At 38.5% G+C, this 14,327-nt stretch overlaps 1 protein-coding gene across 1 annotated transcript in view; it reads left to right on the top strand.

Moving 5' to 3' along the window:
* slco1c1 (solute carrier organic anion transporter family, member 1C1) overlaps positions 1–14,327 on the top strand; it is a 33,908-nt gene that overhangs the window by 11,391 nt on the left and 8,190 nt on the right. Inside the window, exons 3-9 of the mRNA XM_032545660.1 lie at positions 839–980; positions 6,436–6,568; positions 7,867–7,982; positions 8,053–8,199; positions 8,670–8,768; positions 12,121–12,369; positions 12,508–12,672. Coding sequence (XP_032401551.1) covers positions 839–980; positions 6,436–6,568; positions 7,867–7,982; positions 8,053–8,199; positions 8,670–8,768; positions 12,121–12,369; positions 12,508–12,672 — 1,051 coding nt within the window. The remainder of the gene's footprint in view (positions 1–838; positions 981–6,435; positions 6,569–7,866; positions 7,983–8,052; positions 8,200–8,669; positions 8,769–12,120; positions 12,370–12,507; positions 12,673–14,327) is intronic.

The raw sequence follows: 14,327 nt of genomic DNA, 5'->3' as shown, positions 1-14,327 counted from the left end.
TTTTTTTTTATTAGCTGGCTGGCTGTGATTGATGACTCATACAGACCACATGTTAGGTAGGAATTAGCACATGACTTGGTCTCATTTTGCACCTGCTTTAACAAAAAACAGATATGTAATGTAATAATCTACTTACTAGATTATCACAGAAATTGTGTAATAATCTACTAATAGTCTACTTTGCAGGTTTATGAGCTACACTTAACAGAAAGAAAATGGGGTTAGGTAGGGATGAAGTGCCAATACCACCGAGTCCTAAGTTTCATCATACCTTGAACCTGCTTGATTGTGACCATCCAGATAAGAGTTCAGACTTCACAGACAAATTAAGCACACCACGCAATATTGGAAAAGGTCCTTAGTTTTCTATTATTACAAAAAAAAACACCAATAACCTAAAGGATCAAGCTTCAAAGCCAAAACAAATCATTGGAAACTTAGTTCAAAATAAACTCACACAACATTGTCAAAAACAAAGCAGTAAACCATAATCTAAAGAATTGCATTACTGTGTGTCTAGTGCACACAATATTTCAGCTATTTGCCCTGAAAATTCAAAGCAAAAGAGGTAATAGACTTTACATTTGGGGGTATTTAAAGCCATATTCTTTTAAAGACCATATTGAAAATAAACTGTAAACACACTTAAGTAGCCTAGACATTTGTGCCTTAAAACGAGACATTTTTTTCCAATTGTTCAAAGATTATGAACTTAGTCAAAGCTGTTGCCATTGGCATTGCGCCCAATCCACAAAACTGCCACTGTTCTAATAGCAAAATCCATTTTTTGTTCTTGTAAATATTTTCTCTTATTTCCTCCTCTCATTCAATTCTCCAGATGTTTCTGGTAGCATTGTCATTCGCCTATTTTGCCAAGGCGCTGTCGGGGAGCTACATGAAGAGCACAATAACCCAGCTGGAAAGACGCTTTGACATCCCCAGCTACCTAATAGGAGTCATTGATGGGAGCTTTGAGATAGGTGAGTGGGCTTGTCTGTCACTGGTGTTATTTTGTTGTTAAGGTTTTGTACGACCATATTCCAAATCTATTTTTCTTGCTGTTATTTCTGCTAAAAATATGAATGGGTTATTCAGATATTTAGACCGCAGATAAAGGATTAATGAGATTTCCAAGAAAAAGACACACTGGTGTGTTTGTGCGTGATGAGTCAGAGTCTCAAACAAGGACATAACAAAGATATCAAAGATGTGCCCAGCCATAGCCTAGAATCTGTAAGATGATTCTTTCAACATAACTCCCTTATGTTATTAATTTAACGTCTTGTCCACACTCCCTCTTTCCCCCCCCCCCCCCCCAGTGATGCTATTTGGCACGGACAGATCAGCTGACATTTACAAGCTTTGATTTTGACATGCAAATCACCTTCTCTCACATTTATCATTTCACTGCAGTGAGAACATCAGCGGGGGGTTTTCAAATAAACATCACATCTATTCAGGGCCAAAATAGAGGTACAAACACTTGGAAATAGATAAGATTGTCTAAATTGTTGGCCTGTTTGAACGTATCACAGATGGATTATGTTTTGGTAAATGTTCAATGACTTTCACAACAAGAAAATGCCACTCAGAGATGTGATTTTGAAACTCTGTTGTAATGCACTGACAATCCAGCTTGAACTGCACTGATCCCCAAGGAACCAGGCTATGAAGGTTTTTGAAGCTTTGAGGGCAAACTCAAGAAAAATCACAGTTTGAAAGCATTGCAAAGATAAAAAAAATTTGGAAATAACAGCGTTTTTAGGGCTCTTTGTTAGTTTATTTTTATAGGCATAAGTGTCAAGTATAAACAAACACCAACCACTTAAAAATGTACAGCTTGTACTGACATGCAATGCCTGTGCCTAGATGGAGTTTTGTTAGACAGTGAAGGTTTGAAATGCAAATCAAAAAAAGAATAAAAACACAACACAGTGTAGAACCAGACCAGACCATTCAATACAAACTTTTCAGTGTGACCATCAAAAGAAAAATTGTGGCTATCATTCATCACTACATATGTGGTCATTCTTAAGAAACTACTTCAGTTTATACCAAATGAAGCCTAGGCGCAAGTTCAAACTGGAAGACTCTTTTATCCCCACTGGGACCTGTTAATTGAAGCGACCTGCCCACAATGGTCGACCTATCAACGCTGGACCAAGCCACGCCACGTCCAATCATCGACCAAGTCCCAGCTGATAAGGACCTTCGTTCATGGTGTCCTTCGCTCTCCAGCCGAGCTCAACCCACCACCACCCCTTCTCCTCCATTCGCCCAGTCCTGAGGCCCGCACCCTTCTTCAACCTCCACCACCAGTGCCGGGCCCTGGGGGATGACGTTCCTAACAGCATCGGGAATGCTCATCTGAAGCCTATCGCTAACGCTGCGATAACCGTTATCCCCAGCCGGGGCCCGAGCGCCAAAGACTAAATTCTGTTTGTCAATAAACTCTTCTAATTGTCTTCTTATCTCCGTCTGAGTCTCTCCAGATTGAAATCTAATTATCATATTAACTTAAGTCCTAAATTTGTAGGTACGTGTCAAATTTTCTAAGAATCCAAGTTGACGCCAACAAATCTTTTTTTAAGGTTTTTTGTGACAGGAGTGAATTTATTTGCATTACTAATCAGGGAATGGACAGAAAAAGAAGGGGGAGACACAAAGCAAAGGCCTCAGGGTCCTGAATCGAACTCCCAATGGCTTGTTGAAGACTTATGGCTTGTTTATGTGAGGCGCTCGCTCTAGCTCTGCACAGCACGCCGCCACCTGTTCATACTTGTTTGACAATTTGCCTTTTAATCTTTGGATTTAAGTCAATGCTGTAACTCAGTTACAGCAGTAAAAGCTAACTTAGTTTTTTTAACCATTCAAAATAAGACAGGAAATTTCAAGCCTTGCTGCAGCAAACTCTAAATGCCGAGACAATTGTGATGAAACCGAAGCAATCTTTCCACCAGACATGTCATTGGCATTCAACGGAAAAATGTACTAGGACACAAATATAATAAAATTGTTTTACATGCAAACTAAAAAAAATGTGGCAGATACTGAGTCTTGAGAAATACAATTATAAAATGTTCTTATGACAAAACATAGTTTAGAAGGTATAAAGTAGACCTCTTAAATTTGTCTTAGAAAATTTATGCTTGATCACTAGAATAACATTGTATTGTGTCTGTCTAATGATTTTTTACTATACAAACATATTGCTCCATATTGCTTCTTTCCCTTTATTAAGTGGAGCAATCTTATGGGAGAAGTTGTCATATTTTGATTTTTGTTGTCACTTTAAAAAGGAAAGAAAAAATGACATGCCTTTATATCCTTTAGAATCTGCATATAATATTTTTGTCATCTGTTCAAAATAAAATGAATTAGAACATGTTATGCACTTTTGTATCAAGTTTTGTGTAAACTGAAACAGCAACGACTTTGTGAACCCAAGGCCCATTTTCTGTTTCCTTACCCGTTCACTGCTAAAGCTAATCCAGTCTATAATATAATCTTGTGCAAACGTATCCTGTTTACACTTTAACATGATTGTGAGAGGTTTTACCATTCTGTTATTTTGTTTCTCAGAAATCATATTCTTATTATGGTGGGGAGTCAAAATCTGGGTCAAGGAAGATTAGTCATCCATCAATGGCTCTAACATAATCTAGAGCTCTAGTAGCACTACAGGCATGGAAAGTGGTACTTTTTCCCTCAATGCTCATCTGCAAAAGAAAAGGTTGATGATAGCACGTCAGATTAACTCGTAGCTGAATGTCTCTATTCCCTTTACCTCCATCGCTCTGTCTCTCGTGAAAACAACTTCTCATGTGGCCTAGGCAACAAGCTTTTTCCATAGGATTATTGCCATGGCAACATGGAGGCAGAGCAGGGCAGTGCAGGCAGAAGAGAAACGGAAAGAAAATCTTAAGAAAGACTAGAGGTGAATCAAGCAGCGAGCAAAAACCAGGAATGCTTTTGGAGACAGAGCGAAGATTCGTAATGAGAAATTACAATCGTGACACTAATTGCATCTGCCACATGAGCTCAAGTAACAAGTTTATTTTTTTGTAGTTAACAAAAATTGTGTGACTTTTTACATGTAATTTTTGACTTAATATTTCCCTAAATCAAATTGTATATTCCCCAGAATTTTAAGGTTCCTAATGCCCTGAACTTCTAAACACATGCATCACTGATAGAAATGTTGTAGGAATATAATGCTGTCTAAATGGGTTAGATTGTGTGATGAAAGTTTATCTTTCTACCATTTACCACAGGGAGCTTACGTGTCAGAAAACCTAGATGGAGTGAATTTTAAAATGATAAAACTTTGATGTCTGCTTTTGATTTTCTAAAACTATTTAGAGATTTAAGACATCACTTGTGAGAACGAGAACGTCTTCCCAAATCATCAACATAAAGTTGCTGTCAGTTTGAAAAATATGCCTAACAGCCAACCTACTACATATATATTAAACAATTTAATGCCTTTGGGATGAGTATGAATGGCTGTTTGGCAAGTAAATCCACTCTTGTTTTGCATTAATCCAGTTCTTATCTCCAGGACAAATATTTAGAGCCACTATGAAACTCCTCAGTTCTGAGCTTTTTGTTTTTAATGCCAACTTGGCTCAGTACTGGCTTCTCTGTCATTTCAGTTTGAAATATTTCCAAACAAAAAAAAATTGTTAACCACACTATTGTGTAAAAATGTGAAGATGGACACAAATTTGATAAAATTTGCCTATTTCAGTTCTCAAAATTGTTTTAATCATTATAACTATTGATAACATACAAACATTCTCTTTTATGTCAAATCCCCTGAGTTTTGGTGATCTGCTCAAATAATCTGCACAACTGATACACAAAGTAAGATACAACCTGCTGCTTACAAGAAAAAGGGAATGGGTGTCAGACAGAGGTGGAGGCAATACTCTCAGAAAAAGTAAGAAAACTCAAAGGTGCTAAAGCAACTGTAGGTTTGAGATGAAAAATCAGACAGAATCCAGAAATTGTGGAGCTCTTTTTTTCTTTATGCAGTTCTTCAAACATTTCATTCCAGTTTACAGCATAACATGCATTCAAACAATAGGAGGGAGAGTCTCTCTCTGATCTAAACCACCTGGCTTTTAAAGCATTGGCTCCTACCAGGACTAATTAAGGGGTGGAGACAACATTTACATTTCCATATAGAAAAAACATTTGTGCTAAACTATATTCCTAGAAAATCTTTACATAATTACAACTATCTAACAACTTCACAACTCACAAAAACAGTCTGGGCCCAAACAAAATCCAAAAACATCTCCCCTCCCTCTCAAACAATGGATTTTCCCAATGAGGCTGATTGAAAACACCAGGTCCTCGTCAGCACTGCTCATGGGCGCGCTTCCATGGCAACACATGACCAGGTGACCTCAAAGAGAAGAGAATGATTAAAACAAAATGTTAAATAAAGCAAGTTACTTCCTCCAAACAAAAGCAATACATTTACCAGATAAATTAGAATATAGACTTAGACTTAGACTGACTTTATTGTCATTTTGCATGCACAGGGTGTATACAGAACGAAATTTCGTTGCATACGGCTCAGGACAGTGTTTTGAGGTTCCAATGTTGTGAGGTTACTCCAGAATAAAATAAAATACAGTATAAAATATGAATATAAATATGAATATAAAATATAAAGTCCAGGACTGACAGTAAAATGGAAGTTACTTAGCTATGTACATGTGCAAGATATGAAGTGGAGACCAGATTTTAAGTGCAGTCCAGTTAAGAGTTCAGCAGTCTGATGGCAAGTGGGAAAAAGCTGTTTCGGAACCTGGTGGACCTGCACCAGATGCTGCGGAACCTCTTTCCAGAGGGCAGCAGGGAGAACAGTCCATGGTGGGGGTGTGAGGGGTCACTGATGATGTTTCGGCCTCGGGACACGCAGCGCTGGGATGAAATGTCCTGAATGGAGGGAAGGGGGGCCCCGATGATCCTCTCTGCTGTCCGCACCACTCTCCTCACGTTCTTCCAGTCGGAGGCGCTGCAGCCTCCACACCACACAGAGAGGCAGCTGGTCAGAATGCTCTCTATGGTGCTTCTGTAGAACGTCTTGAGGATGGGCGGGGGCAGGTAGTACAAAAAAGAGCACCTGTTGGGGGTAAATTCCTCACAGCAACTATGAAAACGTGTGTGTTCTGAGTTCCTGTGGGATTGTCTCAGTGTAGAAACATGGGAACGTCCAAACATCAAAAAGAAGGTTTGAAAATATGTAGCTAAAATATTAATTTACCTGAGGGCAGCCCGATCTATTCTCTGAACATGTTTGTATCTACTGCACTGTATGTATGCATACAGTGACCATTTACTGTTCGCTCTTGCTGTATTTGTGCTATTGCCACCCAGCATGAACATTTTTAAATGGTGATACTGGTTTAATCTCCACAGGTAATCTGCTGGTGATAGCTTTCGTCAGTTACTTTGGGGCGAAGCTTCATAGACCAAAGATAATATCTTTGGGATGCTTATTGATGTCTTTTGGGACCTTCATCATTGCTCTGCCCCACTTCATCATTGGACGGTAAGTAAAGAAACTTTTATTATTCTTTGTCAGATGTGAATGCAGAAATCTACAACCTTCTCACCTTGTTATTCTATTGGTGGGGAAGTTCTTGTTTTTACAGTTGTTTCTGTCATTTCCTCTTTGGCTTGTTAGTTTATAAAAGAGTGATAATCAGCTGGCAGCCAAGTAAATCTAATCAGCTCTTTGCATCTGAGCTGATCAAGTGTAGCATAATATGCAAATGTACAAATATCCAAATCTGACGTGACACAAATACTAAAGTTTGGCAGAAAACTACCAAAGGAGCACTTTCTTGTTGTCATTAATACTTTGTAACTCATAACTTGGATGTTAGTACTTCATTTCCATTAAAAAGCTGCAGTACATAATACGTTTAAGCACTTCTATTATATTATTAATTATTATTAATTATAACTTGTCTAAAGTCACAAAATAGTTGCATTTAAATTTTTTCAATTAAAAATAAAAAAAAAGGTTTTTTTTGTTTTTTTTATGAATGGTAAACAAGAAGGAAAAAGAAAAGATATCCAAACAAAACCAGAAAAAATCAAAAATTCTTAGCCATTTATGTTTAGCAGAAGTTGAAATAAATAACAAGGTCATCTTTTAATTATTGGAAAACATTTGAGTTTCATGCAAATTTTGTGGATTACTTTTATTAAAAAACTTGCAGCAATGTGTGTGAAGTTCATAGTGTGGGAGACATGATGATTGCACAGTTATTCTGTTCTATTTATTTTTATTTTTATTTAACCACTGGATATAGTCCCCCCAGGGACTCAGCTAGAATAAACAAGCTTTGACAAAAATTGTTGAATTAATTTCATTCAACCAAGCAGTTGGTTTCTGAGACATAAAATAAAACAGAAAATTATTCCCAAAAAAGTAATTTATCCGTTTTAATTTATATCATGTTAAAAAACAGGACATTAAAATTTATTAGTGGTCTTCTCAATAATTATTGAACACATGTCTATTGACATTACAGTAATCAAACCCTTAACATAAATGCTTGTTTCTCTGGTATGTTGACAAATTATCTTTGAAGATGAACTCCAGGTTTTTGATGTTAGGAGGTTTTACCATCAGCCTACTCTTTAGTTCCCTCCACAGATTCTCTGTTGGATTAAAAGCTGGAATCCGGCTGGATCTCTCAAAAAAACTGTTAATGTTATTTTCAATGATAAGAAACATGCTGATAAAATAAATAAAAAAATATTTTAAATCTAAATCAGTCTATTAATAATTGCCCTTGACCTGCCCATATCTTGTTATCTTGATATCTTCGTGCCCAGCTATGAGTTTGAAACGTCAGTGAGATGGATGATGAACTCGACGCACAACTCGTCTCCCTGTCAGGGAGATTCAGCGGGAGACCAACCTGGTATTTCACCTCAAGTGCCATCCACAGGTGGGTTTACAAAAAAACACAAGCAAAGCACACAAAGGCTATATTATAATTTAGATATATCTCACTCCAGGCTGCGAAGGCGAGTCCAACTTATCAATGTGGATATACGTGCTCCTGGGGAATGTCTTGCGGGGGATTGGGGAGACACCCGTTCAGCCCCTGGGGATCTCTTACATAGATGATTTTGCTACAGAAGAGAATGCCGCACTTTACGTTGGTAAGAAAAGCTTCATTATATACTTTTTGGGACAAACATTTTTTTCAGTGCTTTAAATACATCAATATTTATTCTGTGGTAAGCAACAACAACAAAAAAAATCCTTAAAGTGTGGCAGCTTTAACAGTGAGCAATGTTCACTTTGAAGCACAGCACCTTTGCTCCAAAAAACACCATGTTTGCAGAAAGCTTTGCCATGTGCAACAGTGTTGTTTTTGTTGTATTTCCAAGAAAATGAGCAAAGCGATAAATCTCTCATTTGTTCTACGGCAGGAGATTATGCGTATTACTGAAAAAGAACATCCTGAGTCAGCAGATGTTTTCCACTCAAATTAGGATTTGACAAAAGGGTTTAACCTTATTGTACATATGCAGTAAGCTTATATGTGTAAAAAACAACATTTCCGTTCAAACATTTTTCTCAGTTCAGTGCAGTTATGAGGAGTTGTTCTATTTTTTTAATGACCTAGGCTGTGTCCAGACCATCTCAGTTGTCGGGCCTGTGTTTGGATACCTGCTAGGCTCCCTGTGTGCCAAGATTTACGTGGACATTGGGTTTGTGAAGATGGGTGAGTATAAGCACTTTTTCAGATCATCCAGAGTGTAGTTATCTTTACCAGGTGATACAGTACCATTCAAAAGTATTTAGATGCCTTGCCTTTTTTCACTTTTCAGCCACAAATAGGACTTTATTTTAGGTAGGCATTATGTGATAGACCAACACAAAGTACATCCTTGTTGAGTGGGAGAAGGGAAGAAACATGCTTTTTTTTTTCTTCATTGTTTTTCAAAAGAATATGAAAAGTGTTGTCTTTATTTGTAATCAGCCCCTTTACTCAATACAGATTCTACCTCTGTATAATTTATTGAGTATAAACAGAGCTGTTCTTTGAAGGTCTCAGAGGTTTTTTTAGAAAACATTTGGTAACAATCAGAAATGTCAGGGTTAAAGTTTAAATCCGAGTTAGGTTATAACAAACAACTCTCAGAGCAACATTCCATCTCAACATGAAAATAGGGACAGGCATTTATTGTATAATTTATTATTATGAAAAATGTCTTATAATGTTCCGAATATTGATTTACTAGACTAAAAGAACAACAGTATTGTCAACATTGTTTTTACTGTTTTCTTCAATGAGGGTTTCATGAAAGCATCAATAAATTTAATAATATGGCTTAATGCAGTAGGGGTGGACAGTTTAATGATAAGAATCACACTTCTTAATTGTTCTTAGTTGTAAGCCATTTTAAATTGACTGTTTGCCCATTTGACTTTAAGCCATCTCACACTTATTGGGAACAAGTTTGTCATGTTGCTATTGTAGCAGCCTGCTAAAGGCTAGGCCTTTTTCTGAAGATATTCTTTGACACGTCTTTTTTAGGAGAGGCAGAAATGTATTTTTTCTTACTAAAAGGTCTGTAGAAGACCTTGTCAAAGATAGAACCTGTGTTTGTATTGAAAAACACTTTGTAGAATGGAATAGAAATGCACATTTACATGTTTACATGTAAATGTAAACATGCCATCCCCTTCTGAATGCTGAGAAATTATTGCCGATGTAGTTAGAATGGGTTGCATGCTAGCACTGTTGCTTTGTAGCAACAAGGTCCTGGATTCGAATCCCAGCCTGGTGTCTTTTGCAACATGGAGTTTGCATGTTCTCCATGTATGATTTTTTCTGGCTTACTTCCACAGTCTAAAAGCATGACTGTTAAAGAAATGTATTTGCCTAAATTGAGTAAAGAGGCGTGGACATTTGTGTGTGTGTGTGTGTGTGTGTGTGTGTGTGCGCGCAGGCGTGGGCGGGTGGGCGTGTGTGTGTATTATCATATGATATATTGGTGACCTGTCCAAAGTGTGCCTTGCATCTTGCTGGAGATAGGGACTGGTACTCCTGTAGCTCTGTAAGGCTTAGAGGGTCTAGACAATGGAGGGCTGGATGGCTGTTTTTAGCATATCTGACCTTGTTGCATCATTATGGTTGGCCATCACTGGTGAAGTGAAAAAGACCCTATCATCCATCAAACCAATGCATATAGATATCAAATCCAGCAGTAAGTGGAGTATGCACAATTCAGAACTGTGAACAGGTGTACAGAATCAATGCCAGTCAACTGATAAAGGAGGCTACCTGGAGGACAAAGCTCTCTGACAGGCAACAATCAAATAGAGTGCAGTGGGAGGGGCAGATTGAAGAGGGTAGAAAGACAGGTGCAACAGAGGTAAGAAGAAAACCCAGCTTTTTCTGAATCCTCCTAATCCTGTAAAGATTCTTGAATGGAATGCAGTCAGCAACAAAGACAACCTGGTCAAGTCAGTGTCAGCACTTCAAACTGTAATAAAATGTTTACAATGTGAACAAAAGACTAAAGCTCTAAAAATTCAAGACTACTTTATTTAACTTTTGAAACTGTTTATGAAACTGTTCTGAAAATCAAAACATAATTTGTTTACTGAGATGTTAGGAAGTCTATTGAATGAAGAAAAGTTTTGCTAAATAAAAAATACAGTGGTTTGAATTGAGGAAAAACAACCCTTACTGAAAACTGAAAATGACATGAAGTTAAGTTTTCAGGGTCAATATGCACTCACATAATGCTTAGATGAAAAGATGAGTATTAAGTGCAAAGGCTTTGAAAAGCTTTTCTGACGACCAGTATCATTTAATTTAATATAACATCCAGAATCATTGCGGGTCTTTGTTGTAGCGAGGCGATCAATGAGACGAGTTTTGTGCTTACAAAGCATTCATTGCAAAGAGTTTAAGCTCTTTAAGTAATTTTTTGGTTACTTAAGCATTGGAGAGAGAAATCTAACATAATTACTACGATACATAATGACTCCAAAGATCTTTACTTTTTCCGTATTAAAATTAAGATATTTTTCAAAACATGTTTCTGTTGCCAGTGTCGATATGTAATGATATGCTGTAGTAATGCAGTGGTATGAAAAAGTGTTTGCCCCTTTCCTGATTTTCTTTTTTTTGCATGTTTATTTAGTATAGCTGTTCATTGTTAGGGGGGGAAAAAAACCACATGACTCTGTGAAATGATGATTTCCTCCTAAACCTAGTAACTGGTTGGGCCATCTTTTGCAGCAACAACTGCAATCAAGCATTTATGAAAACTGACACTAAGTCTTTTCCTGCCCAGTGGAGGAATTTTGAAACTCTCATCTTTGCAGAATTGTTGTAATTCAGCCACACTGGAAAGTTTTCCAGCCTGAACTGCCTTTGTAAAACTATGCCACATGTGATTCAAGTGATTCATTTTGTTTTTCTTCAGCCATTCAGTGGTGAGCTTTTTGTTATGTTTTGGATCATTGTCCTGCTACAAAACCCACGTTAATTTCAGCTTGGAGTCACCAACAGATGGTCCGGCATTCTCCTACGAAAAACAACTTATGAAAAAACATCAAAAGTGACTTTAGATAAGCAACTATTGCTGTCTGTCAATCTGGGAAAGGGTGATAGGTCATTTTCAAAGAATTTCCAATGGATCATTCTGCACTGAGAGAGAATCATTCAAAGAGATTAATCTTGGAATCTTTACTGCAAACCCAAATGAATGTTGTAAATAAGACTGGGCAAATGAAAAAAACTTTATCAAAAACTGATAGTCATATAGAAAAGGAAAACGTCCACTAGTCTTTGCTGAAGTTTTTTTTTTATACAAGTTGTTGGATTATGTTTTTGATTTAAAACTGTTTTAATTTTGTAAAATTGTGTCATATGTGTGTGAAGATGTGCAAAGGGGCTCAGAGTTAAACAGGTTTCAGAAAGTTGTTTAAACCTTTAAACACAGGACACCCTATTGTTTAATATTCATAACCCTGCGCAGTGAGTTTCTTAAAATGTGTTAAGCTAAAATCATTTAATATCTTTGTATGCCTTTTTACGCTGTGTTTCTCCAACATAGACACCATCACCATTACACCAGCAGATGCCCGATGGGTGGGTGCCTGGTGGCTGGGCTACCTCATAGCTGGGGTCATAACTTTGCTCTCTGCCATCCCGTTCTGGTTTCTGCCCCGATCTCTGCCCACAGCTGGTTCTAGGGTCCAAAAGATGGGCACTCAGGAGGAAGCAAGTTTCATCAAGGACACTCCCCATCCTAAGTACAAGTATCAAGCAGAGGAACACAGCAGTTTTGTAGAAATGGCTAAAGGTGATGATGGGTAGATTGTTTTGCTATTATTACCAACACCTGAAAATGTTAAACTTTTCCAATCAGCTGTTTTTCCCATGTTGTTGTTTATCTATCTATTATATACTTTTGTCAATAATTAGATCTGCTTCTTCACAGACTTTCTTCCAACCCTTCGAACTCTTCTTGGACACCCCGTGTATGTGATCTACTTGTGTGTGGTCGTCATCCAGCTGAACTCCCTCATTGGCATGGTCACGTACAAGCCCAAGTACATCGAGCAGCATTTCAGGCAGTCTGCCTCCAAGGCTAACTTTCTCATGGGTATGGTGTATGTACTAAAACGTTGTTAGTTGATTATAATTGGGTAAACATAACTGAGAAGGAAAGATCAAGCTGTGCTTAAAAGCTCCACCCACTCGATGCATTCTGGTCCCTGCTTGTTCCTGCTCTCCCTCCCTGTGTTCTCCTGTAAGTCTTCGTTTTGTCATTACATTCTCGCTATCAACTCACCGCCTCTGTTTGTCTACATTTGAGTCCCATCAACAACCAAACATCTTGACAGAAGAAACCAGCTAACAAGAACCAGCAGATTTAATTTGTGCAGAAATGGATTATTTAGGAACAACTGATAGGCTTTACACTGACACTGTGGCCAAGCACTGTTCAGCTGACAGGCGCTTAAATGTGGCGGTTGATTGCCTTTAAGCCCTTAATGACTGGACTCCTCACTAATCCTCCTTGGGCTTTGTGGAGCTGTTGGGGATGAGAGGTGCAACCTGGTCTGTCAGATGGACTTGGCTGAAATATACTTCAATCCACTTCGGTTACATCACCTGCCAATCTGCCTCGCATCTGTGTCAGCACCAGTTTCTATTCCTGCTGCAGCAAAACCAGCAGTCCCTGCAGAACCCTCCTCTTGGGTACCACACTGCAGAGTTCCATCATGGGTCATTTTCATCTCCAAAACTTCTCCGTGGATGCCCAGAGCTTCTGCGTAGGTCATCTTCTCCAGAACCAGAGCTACTTTGTGGGTCGTCTTGCCCAGCTCCTGAGCCTTGGCTTGGGTCCCAGTAAGCTGTCATCTCCAGGAATCCTCATGGGGACTTTGCTGTCATCTGGTTTACCTCAAAGGTCTTTCAGCTGTTAGTCTCCAGAGATTCAGCTGATCTGCGAGCTCCAAGGTTTTCTGTCGTCTCAAGACTCCTGACTATTGTTGCTGCCGGCCATCGAAATTCCTATTCCTGTAGACCCTCTGCAATACCAGCCACCAGGCTCCAAGTTTCTGTACCGCTGGCCTCCAGAACCTCTACATCATTGATGCTGGCATCCTCAATGACCTCCGGGTTCCTGCACCTTCATAGAAATCCTCCAGGCTCCAGGCTTCTTTGTAGCCTATCCACCTACTTTGTTGAGTTCCTCAGAACCACATCCTTTATGTAATCATAACCTGTCTCTATCAGAACTCTAGGTTTTGCTTATTTTTTACTTTCCCATTCTTCCAAGGCAACGCCCCCTCCACACCAGGATCTTGCATTTTTTGGGGGTTTTTTTTTCCGGATTTTCTAGTGTTGTTCCTTAGTTTTCTGTTGCCATAGTTACTCTACTAGAATTGTACTAGCAGTGTTTCCTCCATGCTCCTTTATGCCATTTCTCTCTCTCTCCCTTCCTCAGCCTTCTTGTCTGGTCTCCTCTCTCACTCGCACCTGGTTGTCAGTCTGCCACCTGTTGCTTGTCAATAATCAAATTCCTCTGTTTAAAAGCTCCACTCAATTACTGTTGGATTCTTTTGGTACCTTCTCACCATCAACTTGCTTCCTCAGTACCCATTCTGACTTGTTTGTAACTTCTGCAGTTGTTATAAGCTCATACAGTTGGCTTAACACCAAGGACAACATGTTAAAAGCTGGTCACTAATTATAAGTGTTTTATTGCTGTAATTTCAATGAAGGATATGAACAAAGTTTTTGGTTGAATGA

This window comes from Xiphophorus hellerii, chromosome 18, assembly GCF_003331165.1.
Source record: "Xiphophorus hellerii strain 12219 chromosome 18, Xiphophorus_hellerii-4.1, whole genome shotgun sequence".
Lineage (NCBI taxonomy): Eukaryota > Metazoa > Chordata > Actinopteri > Cyprinodontiformes > Poeciliidae > Xiphophorus > Xiphophorus hellerii.
The sequence above is the reverse complement of the archived record's forward strand: the minus strand, read 5'-3'. Positions and strand labels throughout refer to the sequence as shown.